Below are 25,147 nucleotides of genomic sequence, written 5' to 3' on the forward strand. Positions count from 1 at the left end.
AGAACAAGCTGCATTGCACACCATTTTTGTATCATGTTTTGAGATCTGAAATGGAGTAAATCAAGAAGAAGATTTGAACACATTTGAACACATTTCTCTAGCCACACAAGAACGAATGCTATCGGCTAGCATTCAAGAGCTTTTCTCTTAAAGATATGAATTTGGGTTTCTCTCTGTAATCACCTGATTTTGAAAATTCCTTCATTTCCTGACGCTTCTCGTACGTATGTTATGGAGCCATGGTTGAGAGGCTGGCCCAACAACAACTTGTTTAGAACCTAGGATATGTGTATGTTATTAGCAAACATATCATAGAATAACATAGAGGATAATTTACATCTGTGATGATATCATAAACTCTGGGTGAAAGTGTGGGTGTTAGGAATAACTTGAGTGAGAAGACTGACCAGGTCTATTCATGGGTGGAGGGGAGACCAAGAAAATGCAATGCTAAACACTGAAGAGTATACTGATATGTCTCGTTAATCAATGCGGACTCCCCGATTCAGTCAATCTAACATCTGACCTGGGCTGGTTTTTCAGAATGGAAGTGATTACCTTTAAGCCCTGTTGAACTCTTTTAAGAAAATGGTTAATTAACATACGAACAGTTCAGAGAGCCTCAGAACACCAGATTTTACTATACATGGGTCATAGCAAATAATGTAAATTGATTTTAAGTTAATTACAAACCAGCTCCTTGTGTACGGAATCAAAATGTCTCTGGAATTACCAGTGGTCCTGATGATGGTTTTGTAAACATAGTTTTGTGATGTGAGTTTTCCTAAAGCAAAACATAAAATAAAGATATTAAAGAGCAAAGCAAGATTCAACATAAGACTATTTGCAATTAACAGTGACTTACCTGATTTATATTTGTAATCATAAAATTATATGCTGGATGTGACTCAGATGTTCTTGAGAAGTAGGGATTTTTTTCTCCTCTAATTGTATAACATTGTTGGATATCACTATCATGTTTATTTCGTCTTTGTTCAGTGGTCTCTGAATTCCTGTTACTAAACTACACGTTCTGAGATTTTGAGAGATTCTTCTTTTTGCATATTATTTTCCCTGAAGAATGCATTCATATGATTCCAAAACAGATTTTTCTCCTTAAAAATACTTAACTATAGTATTTAAGTAATGCTTGTTTTTTTCCCAGTAAACCTCAAATTTTCAAATAAACTTCAAAATTTGCTAACAATTAAGAAACGTTCAGAACGTAAAAATGAGAGCCTTAGAATGTACAAAGTTTTGAAATTCTCTTTCCCCACACGTTTGTAGGATATAAAGTATTTACTTCCATATTTCATAAATAACTGTATTGTCTGGAGAATGCACTGCTTCTCGAAGCAATTTTTATATATCAACTTCTTCCTACTTTCCTGTGTTCACTCTAAAATGTGCTCTTACTTTGTATTTTAGGGAGGACCTGGTGCTAAAGGTCCCAGAGGTGAAAGAGGTATCAGTGGGGCAATTGTAAGTATATTTTAGAGTGCATTTTTATTTTCACCTGTATGTTAAAGTCTGGTTATTCAAATTTCCACTAACGGGGTATGTGACCTTGAGCAAGTTGCTTCAAGTTTAGTGTGCCTTAGGCAATATAATTATCTCTGTCTTGTCTCTGGGTGTCAAAATGATGGATTAGGCTAGCCAGATAAAGAATGTACCGGGCATCTCACTGATGTAGGAATCGCACATGGGAAAATCTGCAGAAGCACCTAAGGGCTCTGCTGTCACATGGGGAAGCAGAGGGGGTGACCTGGCCATCAGTTGGAAGACCCCACAGGGAGCAGAGTCCTGCTGGGACGGTTCACCTGTCTCGGAGAAATAGCTGAGCAGCCACATGTGTGTTCATGGCAGCTCACCAGCCCCTTCTACCGGTTCCATACTGGTCTCCATAAGACAACTGAAGCTTCTTAGGGGAATATATTATGAAGATGATGTGTAGTTTTTGTCATACTATCACTAATGATAAGCTAACCCAGTTAGGAAAGTGAGGCTGGGGTGCTGACCCAGGTCTGTCTGACTCCAAGTTTGTGCCTTTTCCACCTAGACACACTGCAAAGAAGCTCCAGCATAGAGTGAACCTATCTGCTCTTTCCTTGCTTGATTTATACATACGTTAGTCCCGGAAATAAGCCCAAGTCTAACAGAAATCAGGACGAGCTGAAAATAAATCAAATCCAGTGAATTTTGAGCTTTGATCTCTGAATGAATCTAGGACTATAAATATATGAATATATTATATCCAATGTATTTTACTTCTTTTAGAAACCTACTTTTAATAGGAATTTTGTAAATATAAGTGCTCTTGTGAATTTATTGTACTTTCCAGTTGTTCTTTTAATGAGTAGCAAAGGGAAGAAAGGAATGGCATTAAATGTTTTTATAGATGGATAGATTTGTAAAATGTTTGCAAAGATTATACGATTGGTGTCTTAGAGTTATGCAGACAGGCACTGGAAGGGCATTCCATGACTTTGTGCCTGTTTCTCTCCTGTGTATTTAGGGTCCCCCTGGTGCTCGTGGAGATACAGGTCCTCCCGGTCCCCAGGGTCCTCCAGGCCCCCAGGGACCCAACGGCCTCTCTATTCCAGGAGAACAAGTAAGCACAAAGCCTTTCTGTATGAAATGAGGACGGTGGATTAACGTTGAGTTTAATGGGAACATTTTTTTATTCTATTTCGCCAAACTCAAATGGTTTCTCAGAGAACTCAACAAATTTTAGTCATTGGGGTGACTTCCTATGACTGTAATTTCAGATATGTAAATAGTGTATGTAATAATATGTAACTGTGTAGGAAAAATTGTTGCTAATTATTTGACCTTTAAAAAATTTTTTTACTAAGTAATGCAAATATCCTTCAACATCCTGAAAGCTTTGATACTGCTTTGAGTCTGTGGCAGCCCCGGGGGTCCTTTTCTAATGTTTATGACTTCAAGGCAAGCTTGCATTATTTATCTACGTCATTACTTCTATAAAAATTTTTAATAAAATGTTTACCTTTTGTTCCAAATGCTAATCTGAACTCATAAAGAGGTGTTTTATCTTTAAAGGCTCATATTTTATTTAACTACTTTTTTCTATATTTTAAAACATACAGTAAATGAATAAGAATACAGATAATTTCATAGTTTTAAGTTTAGTTCTAAACTCCTTTTTAAAGATGCCATAATAGAAGACGCATACATTTTTTTGGCATTTAGAGAAACAACAATCTGTATCAGATATCACTAGAAATGAAACAGTTGAAGGACTAAGACTTTTTCACTCAAAAGGGTTGAATGCATCTACTTTTAGCTTCTTAGGTCCAAAAGGGAGTTTTAGGGGCTTTTACCTTTTCTTATTATTACTACTAAATGAAGTTTATCAGCTTTAATTAATTCAGCTTTGCCTGTGTAACAAGTGTCTTCTAGCATGTAGTTACAAAGACCAAAATTATGTTACAATGTTTCATTGAATATCTATTAAAATTAGCACCAAATTAAATATATTAAATACAAAACAGTTTTCCCTTCAACTTTTATTTCTATGAAAATCCCTATGTTAAATTAGGTTCTATCAAAGGAGACATATTATCCCATGATTATATAAAATTATCCCATAACATGGTAAGTGGAAATTATAACAGCATTTGTAGTTTAAAAAGTGAACATCAGTCCCCCAAATAATTTATTCACCTCCCTTCACAAATATGCTTCATTGGATTTATGAAGTGACAAGAGATTTCAGGAATGGCTCACGTCTTTCCTTTTCACTTAATTTCTGTAAAACACCTGAGACCTGTTTTCCCACTGCTTGCTCCAGGGTCGCCAGGGCATGAAGGGAGATGCCGGAGAGCCGGGACTTCCAGGCCGGACGGTGAGTTCTTCTTCACGCTGCCTTTTCTTTTCTTGTCGAGTGTTATTTGCAAAGTTGCCCTTGTAGTGCCTCAAAAGGTGAACCAAGGTTAAGCAGCAAAGCAGGAGCCTGGCCGTGCGCTGCACATCATTTCCATTCCATTGCCTGGTCTTAGTCTTCAAGCTTGCACTGTTCAGTCAGGTCTGGGCTTGTTGACTGAGCGAGCATCTTGCTCTTGGGCTGGCACTGGGCTTGGTTCTGAGTTTCTGTTTCCTTTCAGAGCCCCCTGCATTTTTTTTTTCCAAACATCTTAGAGAATAACACAAATTCCTTTTCTCACACAAGAAGTTAATTACAGTGTTTCACTTGTTTGTTTCCTTTTGTGTAGGGAACCCCAGGATTACCTGGCCCACCAGGACCAATGGGCCCTCCGGGAGACAGAGTAAGTTTTCTTGGGCAGGCTGTAATGATGTTGGAAATGATATCACATTGTTGCCTATTAATTAAGAACCCCCCATAATTCAATTTGCACGGCTGGAAATGCAGAGTTCACATATCTCATGGGAGGCAGAAAAGCTAATATCAGTGGACCAACCGATACCAGGTCCATCTCAAGGTCTATGGAACAAAATGGTGGGACTTCAAATGAGTTGTCAGAATTTTAATTTTGGAAAAATTTTTTATTTTATCATATTTGGAAAAACAAGTCCCTGAAAGGAATTTTGGTTCATTGGAAAGAGATTCAAGAATCCTAGCAAATTGCTTTGAACCCTAAAATTAAAATCTATGTTATGAGGCATCTTTTACGTAACTCTAAGAATAGTCTTGATTTCCGTGGCACTTTCTATGCAGTCAGGGACATCTTTTCTACACCTTTAGAACTCAGATACCCCCTGTAGGCCTCTGTGATGGAAAGCCGACTGGAACTTAGTAGGGATTTTGCTCATTTGTGGCAGATTTCAGGTTTGCTCTTGACTTATGATGAAATCAGTGCAGGAGACCCAATTTTTTCTGGGACAAGTAAATGAGAAGCACAGTGAACATGGCTTCTGTGCTCTAATCCAATGTTATAGAAACATTTGGTTTCATAGGAGACGACGAATGCTTTAATAAAATATTTTAGAGTTGCTCAGAACCAAGGCACTAATGACTTTTCAGCATCTTCTGGTTCAGACCACAGTCTGAGAGTTTTCTGTATTCTGACTAATCAAGTTAAAACACAGGACCAGCAGCAGGATCTGAGAGGGCCAGGGCCGTAATAGCTGCCACTAAAGGCATTGCTTTGTTACCCTTAACACCTCCGAGACATCATGGGGCAGGAGAGTTGGGTCAGTCAGATGGAGCAAAGATTTGCCCAGACAATACCAAATTTGGCTGATTTGCCAGTGAAAGTTATTTGCTCCAATGCCTACTCTTGAGTTTATGAGAGAGTGAGGTCAAAGAGAAAACTGTATTCTCTGGGAGTCTGGGACCCAGTGGTACTTCTATGTACATATTCTTCTGACTCTTTTGAGACTGGCACTTTAGTTTTTTGGAATTCTTATTTCACAATAAAGGACAATAGTGAGATCGCAAAGGTGACAAGTCAGTCAATTCAGTTAGTCAACAAAACCCAAAATACCGCAATCAGGAAGTAATGATGCATACTGAATATAGTTCAATATCCTGTGATAAACCATAATGGGAAAGAATATGAAAAAGAATATATATATATGTGTATGTGTGTATATATGTATAAGTGAGTCACTTTGCTATACAGCAGAAATTAAACACCATGTTGTAAATCAACGATAGTTCAATAAAAAGAAGTAATGATGGGCCGCCTCTCTTGCCGCCGCCACTACTGAAGCCCTGTTGGGCCCATCACACTGATGCAGCGCGGGCTTTGTGCAGACCCGCTGGGTGGCCAGTGCCGTCCCATCAAGACACTCCTCCGGAACTGGCAGTCAGGCAGCCACTGCTGCCACCGCTGTGTCCCTGGAAAGTGAGGGAGTGGGAAGGACTGCGTTCGTCTAGTTCTAACCTGTGACTCCAGTCCTGGTGAGGCCACCCAGGACTCTCGTGTTGAGGGTGAGGAAAGTCTTCAGGAAATCACTTGTCTTTTTCCATCACAGTCTCGTACACCGACCTCCCACTTAGTTTCCTACTACTAATGCTGAGGGTAGAAGGCACAGCTGAGGGAACATAAACAGTTTTGGAAAGTTAGACTTTGGGTGCAGGCATCTCCGCTGAAACATGAAAGAAAGGAAGAAAGTTGAACCCTGTGGTAGAAGAGAAGAGAAGAAAGCTCAGGAGAGCAAGCCCGAGGACCATGGTGAGGAGGACAGGTTGCCGAGGTGGAGCTGGTAGGAGCAGGAGGCATGGCTTGCCTTCAGCACAGATGACTTTCAAATGAGGCACAGCTTTGGGGACTGTCAGAAAGTAGCAAGAGAACCACAGGTGCAGGCGTGGCATGCAGTGTATCTGTGAAAGCAGCCATAGGTCCTCTCAGCCACCCTCCCGCGGAGGGAAGCAGCAATAACTGCTACAGTTCTGAAAATGGAGAATAAAAAAAAATTAGTACGAAGTTCTACAGATGGCTCAGTGGTAGCCCTTCTGAGGCCATCAGAATAAAATCCGCTTCACCCCAACTTAGATATGTATTTCTTCTAAAAGAAGATGGTTGGTTATACCAAAGTGTCCATCCATGGATGAATGGATTAAAAAATGTGATATATATATATATATATATCATGTATATAATGGAATATTACTCTGTCTTAAAGAAGAGGGAAATCCTGTCATTTGCAACAACATGGATGAACCTTGAACTTGGAGGACATGCCAGCTGAAATAAGCCAAGCACAGAAAGATAAATACTGCATGATCTCACTTAATGTATGGAATCCTTATAAAGTTGAGCTCATGGAAACAGAGTACAGTGGTGGTTGCCAGGGGCAGGGGAAGAGGGAGAAATGGGGAGATATTAGACAAAGGATACAAAGTTTCATGGAGATTGACATATATACACCATTGATACTATGTGTAAAATAGATAACTAATGAGAACCTACTGTATAGCACAGGGAACTCTACTCAGTGCTCTGCAGTGACCTAAATGGGAAGGAAATCCAAAAAAGAGAGGATATATGTATGCGTATAGCGGATACACTTTGCTGTACAGTAGAAACTAACACAACATTGTAAAGCAACTACACCTCAATAAAAATTTCTTTAAAAAGGATACAGGGGCTTCCCTGGTGGCGCAGTGGTTAGGAATCCACCTGCCAATGCAGGGGACACGGGTTCGAGCCCTGGTCTGGGAAGATCCCACATGCCATGGAACAACTAAGTCTGTGTGCCACAACTACTGAGCCTGCGCTCTAGAGCCGGAGCTCCACAACAAGGGAGGCCACCGCAATGAGAAGCCAGTGCACTGCAGCAAAAAGTAGCCCCCGCTCACCTCAACTAGAGAAAAGCCCGGGTGCAGCAACAGAGACCCAGTGCAGCCAAAAATAAAAAATAAATAAATAACAAAACAAACAAAAAAACCCAGAGCCTTTAAAAAAAAAAAAGGATACAAAGTTTCAGTTATGCAAGATAAGTTCTGGAGATCTAATGTACAGTGTGATGACTATAGTTAATACCATATCGTGCATTTGAAATCTGCCAATAGAGTACATCTTAAATATTCTCCTACATAAGAAAACGATAACTGTGTGAGGTGATGCATGTGTTAATTATCTTGATTGCGGTAATCATTTCACAACGTATACATATATCAAAACACCACATGTACGCCATAAATACATACAATTTTTATTTGTCAATTATACCCCAATAAAGCTAGAAAAAAAAGAGAAAATGGTTGATCAGGAAGTTCTTAGGATGACTGAAGGAGGATTATTCAGAGATATGATACTTACCCAAAAAAAGTGAAAAAAAAAGTGTATCTTCTACAGCAGCTGGAGGAAATTTAGATGGTAGAAATGCCATTTGAACTGTCCAAGCAATACTCCGAGCATTTCTGCTTCTTAAGTGGCTCTCAGAAGCAGTGTTGATGTTATATGAGATGAACTTGTAGTCTGTTTTTTGTTAAGCAGGCCTAGATCTTCCAGAAGACAGTCTGAAATGTTTATCTCTATAAGTTTCTGAAAAAAAACTTTTTTTTTTTGCAGGGGGTGGAATATTTCTAACAATTTTTTAAAGAAATAATTTAAACTTCCTCTTTTGTAAAATCAATGGGAGTGTGGATACTTAATGGCGGTATTGATCCAAATGTTCTTGATTTGTGCTAGAATCCAAGAATATGCATAAAATTAACACTTATTCTCAAAGGAGACAAAAATCTCCTTTGACAGCGGAATGCAGCAACACAAAAAACGACCTGACTCAGAAATCCTTGGCTGGATTTCAGAGATCTGTACTTGGGATGAACACTAACTGGCAGCGAGTGACTCATTCCAGGCAGAGGTCGTTTGGCACCATGCAAGCTGCGCAGAGATGCCCGGCGCTTCTGTACAGATCTCTCCTCCCAGTGCAACCCTGACTGGGTCTGGCGTTTCTGTGAGATGAGGAGAGACGGACCGATAAAAAAAATTGAGTGAGGATTGAGGTTTTCCTTTCTTCTGAGTGGAGGAGTTAAGATAGTTTTGCCTCTTTCTTGGAGGGGAGGAGAGGAATCCCTCAGGACTGAAGCGTCAGTGGCCCCGCCTTGGCTGGCTGGCGTTGCTTAGGAAACAAGGAAGGGAGTTTTCTAACCCGGTGGTTGGCCCCTCCTGCATCTTCTGTGATGCAACACTCCCTGCATCTTACTTTGATCATTGCTGGGCCAGTTAGTCGACACTGACTTTCTGGTAGAAAGGGCTAGTCTTCCTTTAGACTTCTTTACACTCTTATAAAAGTAAAAGTGAGTATCTTCGTAAAAGGAATCTGCTTTCTTCGGAGAAGACTGGATTGATTCTTAAAATGATTTTATCTATAACTATATAAATGACTGAGTATAGAAATGAAGTATTCAATAAAACGCATAACTTAAATGGAAAACATTTTTTGGCATATTTGTCTTTATATTGAAAGGTTACCTGCAGTTGGGTTAAATCCCTCACCTGTCACTCTTATCAACCTGTCTAGTGTCTTTCCATTTTACTTGGTCATTATTTCACTAATCTGTAATTAATTTCATTTTTACAATAGGGCTTTACTGGAAAAGATGGAGCAATGGGACCTAGGGGCCCCCCTGGGCCACCGGTAAGAATGGAATAGGTGACACTCTTGTCTCCCCACCCTAAACCCCTAGCCCCACTTGCTAGGGAAGAGCCTGGTAACCTGACCTTTGAGGCATGTTCCATCTGTGCTGGGGGGCACACCGTCGAGGGAGCTACTTGTTTTTATTCTCCTAAATCAAAATGGGCTAGAGAAAACAGAGGTGTTAAAATAGAGAGTCTTTCTGTTTAATCAAGTTATATTTGAAAAACAACAACAACAAAAATACCCCTCACCAACCAGTTCCTTCCATGCCCACATTAAGTGGTAGGTTTTATGACCTTACTGGTTAACTTCCTGTTCTAGCATTTTAAGAGTCTGTAGCCTATGATATTTGAATTTTAAGGACATTAATGACCGAACAGCTTTAAGTCATTCAGAGGAAGTAAGTTTTACCCGAGTAGGTTTTCTAATTAAGATCTTTGGGGAAAATACTGAAGCCAATGATTTTGAAAGAAGCATCTGTACACCTGCATCCAGGTGAGATCACAATGACATTGTTTGAGTTGACGGATGCTCTTCATGGCTTCTGGCTGGATATGAAGACTGGAGAGCATATGTTAAAATAATTTTATTATTTATGTTTAATATATATGTTCTCAAGTAGAGTTGAAAATGTATAATAAACTTTGATTTAAAGTATTTGCTACAGAGATTAAAATGTACATAATTGATGAATAAAGGATTGTTTTACAAAAATCTGATGATTCTATTTTAAGGATATTTTAGCTTTAGAACATAATGTATTGACTAGCGATATTATAAATAGTTTACTAAAAATGTTGCTAAAATGTCTTAAAGCTGTGCTAAAAGGAACAGGGAGAAATTCTTATGGTTTTGATGGGATGGAGGGTGCTGATATGATAGAAGAGGAGGCACCCTTTATTTGAATGCACCAAAGAAAAAGTGAGTTTCTAGGCTGAGATACAACTCCCAAGAGACAAGGGGAAACTCCACCACGTGGTGCCCAGTTACCTTCTCAATTTCTTCCCCAGCCAGAGTTCACTCCTGTCTTCTGATGAGTTTTCTGGTTTGGTAATAGAAACAAACTAACAGGAATTGCTTTCTGCAAATTCACTTAGCAGCCAATTTACTAGGATCACAGTCTGTGAATAGTGAAACTGATGAAATATAGTCCATAAAGATTGAATGGGAATTTTCAAGATTTTTTTTCCTCCATGTTATCTTAAAATTTGATTTTGCTCTTCCTTAGTATGTGATTATGTGCTAAAAGCTTTTAAAACCAGCCATGCTTTGTTAGTTTACTTTAGATGAAATTCTTCTTTAATGGTAAGCTTCCCTGTGTTGTAGGGAAGCCCAGGCTCTCCAGGAGTCACAGGACCGAGTGGGAAACCAGGAAAACCCGGAGACCACGGCAGACCAGTAAGTGGACGGCTTGCATGCCTAGTGATTCCACTGTGGCCGTGAATGAGGAGACGGCAAGGCTGTGGCATGTTTATGTTATCTCTGCTGTAATGTGTGTGAAGCATTTGTTGCAGCTATGCTAAACCCATGGATTTAACTTGGTACTAGTTCTAAAAATTTTCTCTCTAAGTTATAACATTCTGGGATGAAAATCGTGGTCATAGGGTTTCTTTAAAAGGAGAATGGGATTATGAGCCAAGACACATATTTCTGCACTGAATAAACACTCAGAGCTGGGTCAGCAAAATCATTCTTTTTATTTAGGAGCGGTATGCAGCTTAAGATAGAAAAATACATGATGGTGCATGGCGCCTCCATGGGTGCTTCTGCAGAAGTTAACCCTTTGTCAGTATCCTGTAGCCACACCGCTACAGGCTCTTTTCTCTTGTGCTGAGGTTGCTAGAACATTCGTCCCAGAATTAAAAGGATTTATCTCACCCACCATTATACTTTTTTATACTGCCCTGCTCCAATTTACATCCAGTTTAATTTTCTTTTCATCAAATGTTTTGATTAAAATAATAGTTGAGATGGTATGATGCATATCTTCTATTTTCAAATCAGTATCTCCAGAACTGAATTCATAGTTTCTAAAATATCCAGAAGTATTTGTAATGACTGTTGGGCTCCATATTCTTCGTTACAAGCTCTTCCTTATTTGTATGTATGAGGAATGAATTTATTTTAAGCAGGTTTTTTTTGTCTGAATAGAATTCTGAAATATAAAAATTTATCTCAAAGATCAACAAATCCAATTATTAGTAATGACACATCTATCAGGGCTGTTCTCTGAACAGAACTTCTCTCTTCTGAAGTATTGTCCAAAGTTATATAAACCCAAGCTTAAAATTTTTTTTAATGTCAAACTAACTTAGAATCTTTATGTGATATGGCCTGCCTTCTATGTTTACATAAAATTAAGCAAGCAGCATAAAGATGAAAGGACTCCTGATGTACTTCATACTCTGTGTGTACTCTAGCATATGACTTTATTACTTTCTTTTCCTCAATGAATCATGACAGAAACTTCACAAGAGCACTTAAAAGTACACAGAACTTGTTAACCCTTTCAGAATTCTATTTCGTTTTACTATGACTGAAAGAGAGTCTAATGTAAGAATATCACTGATGTAATTGATGGCTGAAGTTAGAAACCTGAAAGAAACTTCTACTTCCTTTACTTGAAATGAGAGCTCTAGATACTGGCAATAAAGATGAGTTCTAAATCATATATCCTAGAACAATCTCAGAGTGGCAGTAAATTAAAGAACACATGGGAACAAAGTAGCAGTAAATGTAAAAAAAAAATTTCCTGAAATTTACAAAAGGCTCCAAACTAAATAATGTTTCCATAAGAGTCCAGTACTTTTAGCAAAGGGCAGTCAAACTCCAGTTTTTCTTATGACTATAATTTGGTAACATGTATTTGGACCTTATCTACCCCCTTTTCCCCCTTTATCTTCCTCATCCTTCTAAGGTAGCAAATTACCTCTCCTTTTCTTCTCTCTTCTATCTTACCTTTAGTTTCTAAAACCAAAACTAGCAGACGGGAGTATAAAGGTCTTAGCAGAGAGCTTAGCTCAGACACTGTTAGCTTATGTCATTAGCTCTTGGAACCAGTGGTGTCTTCTTGCTAACTTGTGACACCTGATGTTGTGTAGTGGATGTTTCCAGGAACTGCTGCTGGAATATTTTTATTCATTTACCCAACACCCATTTGTTTGGTGCCTAAATGTGCTCGTGGGTGTTTTAAGGTCTGGGGATATAAACGTGAACAAGACAAAGTCCTTGCCCTCATGGAGATTCTAGTGGAGGATATAGACCCCAAAATGTAAATAAACAATATGGTTTCTGGTGATGATGAGTGATAACAAAGAAAAGAAACACAGAGTAAGGGGTTAGGGGGTAACTGCGGTGGCGGAAGGGGGCTATTTCAGATACAGCAGTCAGGGAGCCCGTCTGAGGAGGTGGACTGAAACAAGGGAGCAGGCAGTGGGAACAGCATGAACAAAGGCCGAGGGAGGGTGAAGGTGGCACGTGGAAGGAACAGCAGAGAGGTCCGGGCGCCGCAAGTAAAGGGAGTGAGGGGAGAGGGATGGAAGATGAGGTCAGCTAGCTGGGCAGAGGTGAGTGTGTGGACCCCCCAGCCCATGGTGAGGATCTCATCTTACTCTTAGTGTGATGGGAAGCCCTTGCAGCCAAAGAGTGACACGGGCCAATTTTCTTGTTAAAAATATCAGTCTAGTTTCTCTGTGGAGAACAGACTCAAAAGGGGCCAAACGGGATGCAGGAGGACCAGTTAGGAGGATATTGGAGCCGTTCAGGCAAGAGTCTTGGAGACGGTAAGAGGCAGTTTGGTTTGGGATGTTATCTGACCATCAGATTTGTCAACGGTTTGGGTGTTCCTTTCAGCTGGCAGCCTGGAGATATATTGAAAGACAAAGACTTCTTGCCCTAGAAGGAAGACTTGTTCCAAGATCCTCTCATGGCCAGTGAGAGGCCTGACAGAATAGGGACAAATGTTCTGTGGTTGCGTTTGGATGTGGGAACCACCATTTGGATTGAGCCCTTTAATAAGGGAGGCACGTGGTTCCTTTCATGCCCAGTGCACAAAAAATCACTGGAAGACATTACAGATATATATTTAGTTAGGGAATTGACAGAAAGCTCTCACTAGAACAGGTTCTTACGGGTTCTAACTGAACCAAGATTAACCTCATGCACAACCTAAAATAACCACCTGAGCTCCCCAGCCATGGTGATGTAAAGGAAAGTAGAATGGTAGCAAGGGCAATTGTACATGTGTTTCAGTTCCAGACCTATATTGCGAATGGCATCATAAAATGTATGCACAGTGCATAACTTCTAAATTGGTGATCATAAAATTCACATCTCAGCACTATATTGGAGGACACGTGCTTCTGAGAGAGGGAGAGAGAGAGACAGGGAGACAGATTAGATTCCTTTTGACAGACGAGCAAAAATGTGAGTAACATGGATGTAAATGTGATGTGTCATTTTGCTAATTTGTTAGAAAGCAGACCTTGCCCTCTTTCATCATCTTATCCATTCATGAGTCATTTTAGACCATGTTTGTCAGTTTCTAATATCTGAAATTCCTATATTTCAGGGTCCATCGGGATTGAAAGGAGAGAAAGGTGATAGAGTATGTATTTCTTAAAATTTGACTTACAAATTTATATCGTGTGTTAAACACTGAACTCTGAAACTATGGAAATAATATGCTGATCCTACCTATTGATTTAATTAACTAGGGAGACATTGCTTCCCAGAACATGATGCGAGCAGTTGCAAGACAAGTCTGTGAACAACTGATAAGTGGTAAAATTTCTTTTCCTTTTAATGTATGAGTGTGTGTGTGTTTTTTTTTTTTTAGTTAATTGCAGGAAAATGCAGTTTATGTCATAAACTTTCAAAGATACATGTTTCTATTTCATTTTCCTGAGCTCTTATTGTTGTACATTGTCAGTTTTGTATCCTGTTAGATAAAGCCAATGATATTTTAATGACTATCATTAAGAAAAAACAATAACCCAAGGTAAAATAATAGTCTGTTATCATTACATTCAGTCTGATACAAAATTGTATTTTAAAAGGGCCTTTCAGTTTCAGTATTAGGATTTTTAGTGATCTTCACCTCACTGTACACTGAAGCAGCAAACATTGGCTCTTTTAAGTTATGACCTTTGAGTTTTCCTGGAGGACCACTGAGATTAATTTGATCCTAGAAAGTCCCTGTTGATGGGGAACATTTTCTTGCCTCGTTATTTTGCACAGACTCTTTCTCCTTATTCCATGAGACCTATTAAGTGACAAGGCTCAGTGCCTGCAAACTGAGTGTGGCCTCAAACTCAGGGCCCCCCCTTTTCAGAAACCTTAGTCCAGGTGTCTCCCAGTGTGGTCCTGAGGGGCACCTGCGTTACACTCACCTATGCTGCGTGCGAGAAATGAGACTCCTGGGCCATGCCCTAAACCTGGTCACTCACCGTCTTTGGAGATGAGGCCCAGAAATTTGTAGTTTTCAATGTATCCCACAGGTGATTCCAGTTTACACGAAAGCCTCATTATCACTGCCATAGGCACACACACGAAAATGCTATAATTCATTAATTTAAAAAAGGTTCTCTTTTGAGTGACATCATTGGGCAAACCTCGGGGCTTTATATCAGAGCCCTGTTAAACTTTCACAACTCCTTGATGTTTATAGTAATGCTGATGGCTTACTGGTCAGTATTTTGTGGAGACGGTTGTTTAACAGGGATCATTTTGTCCAGGAGGACTGGAGTGTTTTATTTCAGTTTTAGGATTCTAATTAGAATGTTTGCTGGAGGGTGCAGGAACAGAGGTGGATTTCACCAGACACTAAGAGAAAACCATTTCATCCTCTCATCCCTCCCTTGTTGGGTTTCTTACTAATAAGTCTTACTTATTTTTTTAGGTCAGATGAGCAGATTCAATCAGATGCTGAATCAGATTCCAAACGACTACCACTCTAGTCGCAACCAACCAGGCCCACCGGGTCCTCCAGGGCCCCCTGGCAGCGCAGGAACCAGAGGAGAACCAGGACCTGGGGGGCGGCCAGGCTTCCCGGGCACACCAGGGATGCAGGGACCCCCGGGTGAACGAGGTAGGCATTCCTGACCGCTGCATAGGGATAAAGGAAGGAATCTGCAAGTGTAGGAGCCAGGTCCGGTTGAAAAGCATGTAGAAGACTGGACTTAGCAAACTACACTGGTCTTGTTTGGAGAGCCCCAGAAGAGCCGTGCATCTGTGAACCTGTCTTTCTTTCTAGGCAGCTGCAGGCTGTAGAGATCCCTGTCTTAGAAAACAGGAAGATTTTGTCATGAGCTCTCAGTAAAGACAATGCTATTTTCTGATTGTTGTTGTCGTTAATGGGAAAAACTGTATCCTGGCAAAGTGAATCAGGCATAAAATCTTATTAATTGTTTTGACTGGCAAGAGCTGGGCAGCAACTGAATGTAAGCAGCCCTAAGATTTTAGATCTAAATTCTTCTGGTTCCTTTATTCAGGGCCTGGAAACTGGTCTTATGTGTTTATTTGGCTTTAATTTCATGGTAGATAAGTGTAACAGAAGGAAAAGAAGAAAAACAGGATTATCTGATTCCAGATGTTTCAGGATGCTGGGTACTCACTTTTGTCAAAGTGATGGTTAACATTCTGCGGAAATCTTAGATATGTCTATAATTCTGATTATTTAGATGTGGTACTGATAGGGCTACTAAAGATAAGATACCTTTAAGATGTCTTCAGTGAGTTGTAACTATTTATACAAGATTTCTGTTCTTAATTGCTGTTTCTAAAATAATATATTAGATGTGTTTGTTTTCTTCAAATAATTTTTCCCCTGACTTGTAGCCAGATTTGTTTCTTGGCCATGAATCTGGAATTACACAAATGTTTAGAAAGAATTTGGCTTAAAGAGTGGACTTCTGTGAAAAATTGGGTTCTGCTTTCACTAAGGGAAATGAATTACTTGAATCAAGTACTATCAGTTCCGATGAAGACTACATATTTCCGGATAATTTTCCCTCTGTGTTTTCCCATTTTGTGCTTGCTTAGGTTTGCCGGGAGAGAAAGGCGAAAGGGGTACTGGATCTCCAGGACCTCGAGGGCTGCCTGGCCCCTCAGGTAGGTTTGCTAGTACATCAAACAAGTGAACATATCATTACTGAGAGAGCATACGACCCCACGAGATGCACAAACTCATCCTGTTAGCTTCAGGCATACTGACCATCACGGAATATATTTTAGCAAGAAGTCCCACTTGTATAACCTCATTTTTATGTTCTCTTTGTTCAAAAAATGTTTCAGTGCGTTCTATTTAAGCATTCACTCTAACTTTAATATATGAGGGTTTGAGTTTTAGTGACACAGAGGGCTGTTGTTTTCTTTTTATGGGATTCCTATTTGTTTTGTTTGGCCTCATAGCCTTTAAGGATGGTGTCATTTCCTGTTCCTTCTGGTATTCTTTGAGATGTCGCTAGTAGACTGAGGAAATATACTCTCATTAGAAATCCTGACACATTGCAAGATTTCATTCACAGTTTCTTTGTTAATGTTTTGGAAGGAAATAATAGTTGTTCTGTGCATTTTGTTTACTAGATTGAAAATGAATTTTTTTCTTCGTTAGAAGGTCCGTGAGACCCTTGCAACCACAGTCCGTCCTAGAGGTTAAATCTTTACATTTATGTTAACCATGAGTAAGTGTCACTTGATCCAGAGATAACACTGCTTCACACAGTCTGGAGGCGTGGAGCAGGCATCCCGACTGTCTGCCTTGGCTACCACAGCCATTTCCTGCAGCGAGTCTTATCTCTAAGACAGCGGGAGCAAACCAGAGAACTCACTGATATCTTTAGTTTGGCTCAATTCTTGCTAAGTCAGTTTTCTTTGAATAAAATCATTAACATAGTTGGATTTTTGGCATTAATTCTTGAATCACTGGTAAGAAAGTTCTACACTGGGTCAGACTGGTGATTTCTTAAGGAAATATTTTCTTACCATACACTAGTGAATCGTCTAGTCTTGAAGTAGTGGAGGTGCCAAAGTATTGTTGACTGCCTCAGGAGATGTGTTTGACAAGAGGGGAAATATTTGTTTTCAACCCATAATAGGTCCACAAGGAGAATCCAGAACGGGTCCACCAGGGTCCACAGGTTCAAGAGGTCCTCCAGGTCCCCCTGGTCGTCCTGGAAACTCAGGTATCCGAGGCCCCCCAGGTCCTCCTGGATACTGTGACTCTTCCCAGTGTGCCAGCATCCCATACAATGGACAAGGCTATCCAGGTATGTTGTTGCCATTATAGGGGCCCAAATTCACCTGAATTAAAAAACCTTTATGGAAATGAAGTTCCCTAGTACTGAAGGAAAGTTGATTTGAGGATTTCTTCAAGATATCAACTCTTTCAGTTGTATGTTTTGTTATTCTTTCTCAAAAGAATTAATGTTAATTTTATCACATTATTTCACTGTTAGGAGTTGAATAATTATTTTCTCCTCCTTTCTATACTTCTGCACTTACCAAATCACATCATAAACCTCTCTTTATTTCTCTTGGGAGTTCAAAGAATGCTACCAATTGACTGTTTGTTTTTTTTTTAACCCTAAAGGCTGGGAAGAGGGATTTGTTGAATACAAGAATATATCTAAAAAATTGTTTTGAGAGTCTAATGTGTAGGCAGACTATTTGATCACATGGTGCAGACAACTGAAAATATTTCACTATTTCACATTGTCCGTGGAATTAATATTTATAAACTCTGGGACTTAATGTTTTTAGTCAGTCATGAAATCCTAGGACTTGACAATTACAGGAGGCAGAAGTCTCTTAAGCCTGATTTTGGGGACTGTGGGGATAAAGGCGATATGCTGATCTGAAAATAAATATATTAATGCTGTGGGCAGCGGTCAGCGGTGACCTTTTCATCAGCACACCCTCAAGCATCTTGCAAGTTTTAAAAATGATACTGCTGTTTGATATGGTTGGCTACTAGCAAGTAGTGCATGAGTAGTTGAATATCTAAATATCTATATATCTATATATTTATGTGCATACTTACATATGACCAAAAAGTAATCATGAATCGTAAATTTCTCAAGCAACCCATTCCCAAAATTACAATTTCACTCTTTATAAAAGAAATTTGAATTTCCTCTGCCTTCTGGTATGTGTGAATAACTTGAAATATATGGATATATACATATATACTTTAACCATTACATACTTAGATGAATGTGTATAGATGTTTTTTTTTGCATAGTAATTCAACTTTTAAAAACTATCATCTTTGACCTGTTTCAGGTTCCGGCTAACAAATTTTCTAAGTCGCCAGTGCTGCTTACAGTTTGAATACATGAAAATCCTGTTTCTGAGATGTTTGCGCACGTGCTTATTAGGAAATGAGTCTGTATGGAAATCTCACCACAGATGTGGTTAATGAACCGGGTGGACATCATAACGGAGGGTGGAGACTCTTTATTACTAACTTGAATGATACAAAAGCAGTGGTGTTAGTTTATAAGCCTGATGCATTTCAGTAATAATGTAGAAAAATATTATTTAAAAAAAAAAGTTCAAACACACAGCTCATGAGGGGCCTCAGCTTTGAAAGAGGCGCATAATAAAACTACTAACCGCAGAGATGATGCCATTTTGAGAAAAACAATTAACCTGGTTAAAGAGAAATATCCTATGTAAATAATAAACTAATTATGGCTTGTAAATGATTTGTATGTGATCCTGTCCACTAAAATCACTTAACAGTCCTGTGCAATCAGCTTCTGCCTGCTGCTTGCTCTCTGCCGGAATAACACCAAATAGAATCTCCTCATCTCTAGCTTGTTAGCGATGTGTCTGATTCAGGGCCTGTGTCTTACTATGATTACCTTTTGTACATGTACTTTCATTTGGATTTTGTAATCGCAATTTTCAAACCACAGTCTTAGAGTCACTTCTTCTCTTCCTGTTTCGCTGTAGTCACTGGTGGTCCTCACCCACCAGCTGTAACTCAGGCCGTGGGGGAGAGAGCCACAGAAAATGTCATGTACTGTATATTACCTGGTGATAGTTGATTTTCACCTCCAGAGTTCAGTTTCTAGGAGCCAATGTAAAACTTCCCCTCACCTCCTCATCTTTCCAAATGGTTCTTTGAACTGAGGAGTTTGAAGTCACGAACAGTCACTTGGGGGATGTGCAAATATCCTACCTAGGTTGGTTTACAGTTCTCCTTGGCGCAGTCTCTGAGCCTTCCCAGGTATTTGTGCAATGATTGTACTTACTGCTGGATCTTTGAAGGTTAAAAACGAGTGCCATTTCATTATTGATCACCAAATTCTCTCTGCAAATGGAAGCAATCAGAACCTTGTAATTTATCTATTTATAGTTATGAGATTAAGACTGGAGTGCCATCCCCTCGGGTGATGATTTAGCTTTTGCTCTGTGTGTGTGTGTGTGTGTGTGTGCCTTCCAAATCATGCCATAACTGTAATGTTGAATCGGACAGAGCCCTACGTGCCCGAGGGCGGGGCCTACCTGCCTGAGCGCGAGCCCTTCATCGTGCCGGTGGAGCCCGAGCGGACGGCGGACGAGTACGAGGACTATGGCGCCGACGAGCCCGCCGAGGAGCGCCCTCCGCATGCGCGCCGGCGGCGCGCCCTGCTCCGCGGCCCCCGGCAGTGAACCTGACACGGCGCGCGCGCGCGCAGCACGGCCAGGCTGGGGGCGGGGTGGGAGGTGTTGGGATTCTCATTTCCAGGTCAGACGGAGCGGTGCACGTGTTATCTGTCACGTTTCTTCCGGCGTTGTTTCATCCGAGAGTACCCTTTCTGGCTGTAGAGAACCTTGTTTCTGCAGGAAGCCTAGCTCGCCGCACGCAGTCTGTAGAAGTCTTTGCCTTTGCCCTTGAAGTGCTTGCAAAATACTTTGTTCACAAAAGCTGCAGGGAGAGAAGGCGCCTTGTGCTTTTAGGTAGCACAGCGGGAAGCCTCAGTGAAACTCTTAGGTTAAGCAGTAAGTCCTGGAACCCAGAACGACTGTGTATTTCGAGAGGGCAGTTTATCTTTTCCAATGCTTATTTGTAGTTCAATTACATCCCGATCCAAGCAGTTCCCCTACTAAAACCAAAAAAGAGGGAAAAGTCAACTCTGTTGCAACTATTTATCTTCCTCTTCTATCTTCTGTTATACATTAGGGCATAGTATGCTCTTATACATCTCCTTTAACAACCACAAACCTTAAGCCATGTAGCTGAAATTATTGTATCAACTGGATACAGTTCCATATGACCTTAAACTTCCTTGTTTTAGACACGCTAACATTTATACCAAATTGCAGATTATTCTGCAGAGATGGAATTGCATGTTTGTGTTGTACATTTAGTATGAACTTTTTTTTTTCCCAGAACATAATGTTTCTTAGTTATCAAAAGCAGTTGGAAAATGTTTGCAAGACTATGAACATAGAATTGCTGCTTTTATATTTTAACTGCAGATTGTGAATTTCACTGCCTTATATTATTTATTTCTGAAACAAAAGAGGCATTTTTCAATAAAACTACTGAAAATTTGACATGGTATGTTTTTTCTTTAATGGCCTTTTGGACTGTCCAGGCGGTTGTTAAAACAAACAAGTTCATATCCTTGGATACAGTTACAGATCTTGCTAATACTATTAAATTATGCTAAATAACTTTAGGTTTTTAATGATGTGGTGAAGTCATAGAAAGAGAGTAGTGAGAGAGCCTTAAAAAGCCCAGCAGATTCCAAAGGCTTTATTAGGAATGTAGAGGAAGTGTGGGTTGGTGGAAAAACAACTAAGTATCCTAGGAGACCCCAAACAACCAAACAACCTTTAGCAAGCCACAAGATTTCATATGCATTCAGTCAATTTCCTATACCATACTTTACCCAATAGCATGTTTAACTGCAAAAAGGATAATCCTTAATGGAAATGTTTACATTTAGTGATACCTTCTTTTTTTTTTTTACTTTTATGAATACAATAACATCATTTTAAATATCAAAGAAAACAATGTAAATGTTTGTTTGAAAGAACTGACATCAATTGAAGAGAGAAGTACTGAAAGAACATTTTCCACAGAGCAAAACATCTTGAGTTAAATACTTCCTGGAGACCCCGATCAAAAGGACTAGATAATAAATGTATTGTGATCAAGAGGTTTCAAGCAGATTGCCAAATTCATAGCATTCGTCTGTAATTTCTGATACGTACATTTTAAAGTTGAAGGAGACCACTGAGATCATCCCAGTCTAATTCTTTGCTTTCTGTTAGGAAGAAACAGACTCGGCTAATCAGTATCAGAGCAAGACTAAGACTCTAGGCCTTGTGCTTCTTACCTGGTTTTATCATCAAATACTCTCCTCTCCCTTCCTGGAATCCCTTACTTTCTGGGCAGGAGCTTTCATCTTTCAAGGTTCTATGAATTTATCTTCATTAATTTCTGATTCATTTGGGTTTCTGATACTCCTTGATGATGAACCTCTGTATCAGGAGCCTGAAGATGGGTTCGATTCCTTGTCACTCACCCAGCTGGGTCCCAGGGCCACATGGATTTGAGGCGCAAAGGAATTCCACCTTCCCTCACCGACTGGACGTGGGTTCAATTCTTGATGTTGGCGATGCAGATTTGCTACCTTCTGGTCTGTGCTGGGAGAGGGGGGGAAGGTGCCAAGGCAGTCCTAAGCACAAATTAATAAATAACTGAGATATATGTTGGGATTTTTACTTTCATAGTATATTTCCTCCTTGATGAAGTTAAAATTATTTCTGTAATCCCTGAGTGCATACTGACAAGTGATAGGGAGAAGATGGCCAGATAGTCTGGGTTTAAAACCCAGTGGTAACCCACACCCCCCACATCAAACCTGTAGGTGCTGGCTTATTTATTCACACTTCCTTTGAGGGAATACAGAACAACTTGAAACACATTTTCTAGTTCTTTAAATCTGGAAGTATTATAAGAAATTCATTATAACTTTTATTTGAAGCTAGGGCTCTTATTTTTAAGAAATTAGACATAACTGTGGGAAGAGGTGGTAGCTTCTAATGAGGTCTACAGTGGGAAAGTTTTCAAACTTTAAAAACAGCGCTTACATAGATCCTAATTGCTGAGTATTTTTTTTTATAGAATATTTGTACAATGGGATTAGCAATTTAGCAAGTTGAATAGGTGGCTGCATGTATATTTTCTCATATTTGTGAACATCTGTTTTTGAATCTGTAAAGAATTATGCTGCCTATTCATTTGGTCAAACTTACACTTTATTTTTTCTACAAATCACATCAATGTAATTGTTCTTAAGTATTTATTATTATATCCATTGCACTGTATTTGGCACATAAGATTATTCATCATTTGGGTTTAGTCATAATTACTCTATAATAAAAGGGGGCTTGACTATACTATCCTCATGGGGTCTGAGTGCCTTATAAAAAGCAGCCAATTATACAAGAACAGCTGTGGTAAATCTTTCATTTTCAAAGGCAATCTTTTAGATACAAATTAATATTGATCCCTAATTCACCTTATACTTGTGGTTAGAAAATGAATGTAGATGTGAATGTCTAAGTGAACATTTATTAACTTTTTCATCTTAAAACGAGGCTGCTGAAGGCTATAGGGAAAAATCACATGGATTTGCTTTCAGGAAATGACCTGTGTGCTGGTAACTTATGGATTTTGTCTCCAACTCATCTCTTGCCTGCTTCCATATCAGTATATCCAACTGTATATCCTTCCTTGAAGTCCTGCAGATACTTCAAGATTAACACATGTGATATGTATTAGGATTAGATTCAGCTGTGACTAACAGAAAGTCACAAAATAACAGTGGTTTAAACAAGCAGAAATTTATTTTTCACGTTTACGAAGTCAAAGCCCAGGCCCCTTCTGTTTTTCTGCTATGCTTTTTGTGGCTTCTGTGGCCAAGTTACACTTCTAGACCAAGATGGTTAGTAGACCTCTAGCTATTATGTCCATAGTCCCCTGCCAGAAGGAGGAAGGAGTGAAGAAAAACTCACCCCTCCTTTTAAGGATGCTTCTGGAAGTTGCAAACACAGCTTACAACACCAAACTTACATTACATGCCAATTGCCAGAACTTTGTCAGGTGGCTACATGCAGCTCTGGGTGTGAAATGCTGTCATTATTTTGGGCGGCCATGTACCAAACTAAAATCAGCTACCTATAACAATATGAGGGGAAATGCATACTGGGCGTCAACTCAAGACTTTAGTCTTTGACACAATGTCCAAATCCGAAGTATCTCCTCTTAAATCTGATTTTCCTCCATTGTCGCTACCAACCACCAGTTCCTGAGGCTAGAAATTTGAGAGTCATTGTAAACTCTTTCTTCTTTCACTTCTCACATCCAATTCATCAAGTCTAGCTGATTGAGCTTCTACATACATATCTTAATCACCCTGTTGTTACTACTCGATTTTAGACCCTTGGGATTTCTTATCAGGAGTATAATCACAGTCTCTTTTTTGTGCGTGTGTGTGTTTGATTCATTGACAGTTTATTTATACAAATCAACCATTTATCCAATTTCCTTTTAAATGAAACGGGGAGTTGCTGTGCTGACCCGAAGTTATGCTTAGATAATGTCATACAGGTGATTCCGGCTCCCCTTCTCTGGATTATGACTGTTAAGAAGAGCTCAAGTTAGTAAAGAGAGGAAAAATGCAAGAAATTTACCTTCATTTTTCTTACATTTTGACACAAAAACCTTATACGTTGCTACAAGATAAAGGACTTTGGTTCTATTACATTTATAGTCACATCCAGTTCCAAATAAAAGAAGTTGTTTTGGCCACAAACTAGTGTTTAAGAAGGAGATACTGAGCATCTAATAAGTTCGAGGCAGTTTCTAGCCACAAATCACAGTCTCTCAAGTGGCCCTTTTTCCTATAGCCTTGGAGCCCTCAGAGAAGTCTTTCACACATGCCAGTGTGATTTATCTAAAATGCAAACCTGACCATGTCATGTTCTCTGCTCAACATTCTTCAAGAGGTTTACAGATTTCTCTAACAAATCTTGACTCTGCCAACTCCCTATTCCTCCTTTATCATCAATCTTTCCACTGGAACATCTGGAATTCCCATTCCATTCTCAACAAACTCCCCCAAAACCTTAGCCTCTTCAGTGAGCAATCCCAGCACCTCCTGGCTTGACCCTGAAGACACCGCAGAGATGGTTGATACCTCCCAGAGTTGGTGGGTGGGGATGTGTCCTCCTGACTCCTCAGCGCTGTTTCCAGACCAACAATCCTTCCTTCTATAAAACACCTTTATCATTTGAGGTTCATACCCAACTCCCCATAACTGTCATCTAGTTACTTCACGGTCACTCCACCCCATTCAGTAGGGGCTGGTACAGGGCCAGCAGTGCTTTGATCCACCCCGGTATCTTCTGGGTGTCTTAAGCCTCCATGTTGGATGACAAATACGTAATTATCTCAGTTACCTTCTTCTCTTCAAAATCATTTTCTCTCACTTAATCTCAGCTACTCAGTCTCTTGAAGGTCTTGGACTTGTATCACACTGCCACTACTTTGAAATCACTGTCTTTTTTTTAAAATTAATTAATTTATTTATTTATTTTTGGCCACATTGGGTCCTCATTGCTGCGCGCGGGCTTTTCTCTAGTTGTGGCAAGTGGGGGCTACGCTTCGTTGCTGTGCGAGGGCTTCTCATTGCGGGGGCTTCTCTTGTTGTGGAGCATGGGCTCTAGGCACGTGGGCTCAGTAGTTGTGGCACGCGGGCTCAGTAGTTGTGGCTCACGGGCTCTAGAGCGCAGGCTCAGTAGTTGTGGCGCACGGGCTTAGTGGCTCCGCGGTATGTGGGATCTTCCCGGACCAGGGCTCAAACCGTGTCCCCTGCGTTGGCAGGCGGATTCTTAACCACTGCACCACCAGGGAAGTCCCGTAATCACTGATTTAGACAGACCAATCTTCTTGGGTTTCCAGCTCACCTACTCAAGTACCCGCACGGCAGCTCTTCCAGCTTCGTCATGACACTCGATGTGATGAAGCTTCTGTGATCTTCCTATCCATCACCTCCTCGTCATCTTC

At 40.0% G+C, this 25,147-nt stretch overlaps 1 protein-coding gene across 4 annotated transcripts in view; it reads left to right on the forward strand.

The window, feature by feature from the left end:
* Positions 1-20,622, forward strand: part of COL12A1 (collagen type XII alpha 1 chain) — a 116,735-nt gene extending 96,113 nt beyond the window's left edge. For 3 of the 4 annotated variants that reach the window (XM_082475718.1, XM_082475719.1, XM_082475721.1), the window contains 12 exons: positions 1,429-1,482; positions 2,516-2,611; positions 3,815-3,868; positions 4,236-4,289; positions 9,022-9,075; positions 10,402-10,473; positions 13,646-13,681; positions 13,791-13,857; positions 14,975-15,163; positions 16,117-16,185; positions 17,172-17,342; positions 19,559-20,622. In XM_082475718.1, the coding sequence (XP_082331844.1) occupies positions 1,429-1,482; positions 2,516-2,611; positions 3,815-3,868; positions 4,236-4,289; positions 9,022-9,075; positions 10,402-10,473; positions 13,646-13,681; positions 13,791-13,857; positions 14,975-15,163; positions 16,117-16,185; positions 17,172-17,342; positions 19,559-19,734 (1,092 nt within the window). In that variant the 3' untranslated portion in view covers positions 19,735-20,622. Of the gene's footprint in view, positions 1-1,428; positions 1,483-2,515; positions 2,612-3,814; positions 3,869-4,235; positions 4,290-9,021; positions 9,076-10,401; positions 10,474-13,645; positions 13,682-13,790; positions 13,858-14,974; positions 15,164-16,116; positions 16,186-17,171; positions 17,343-18,357; positions 19,200-19,558 lie in introns of those variants that run through there. The other variant, XM_082475720.1, reaches the window with a different exon arrangement.
* The last annotated feature ends 4,525 nt before the right edge of the window (positions 20,623-25,147 follow it).

Source organism: Balaenoptera physalus, assembly GCF_965194825.1.
Source record: "Balaenoptera physalus genome assembly, chromosome: 9".
NCBI classification, from domain to species: Eukaryota; Metazoa; Chordata; class Mammalia; order Artiodactyla; family Balaenopteridae; genus Balaenoptera; species Balaenoptera physalus.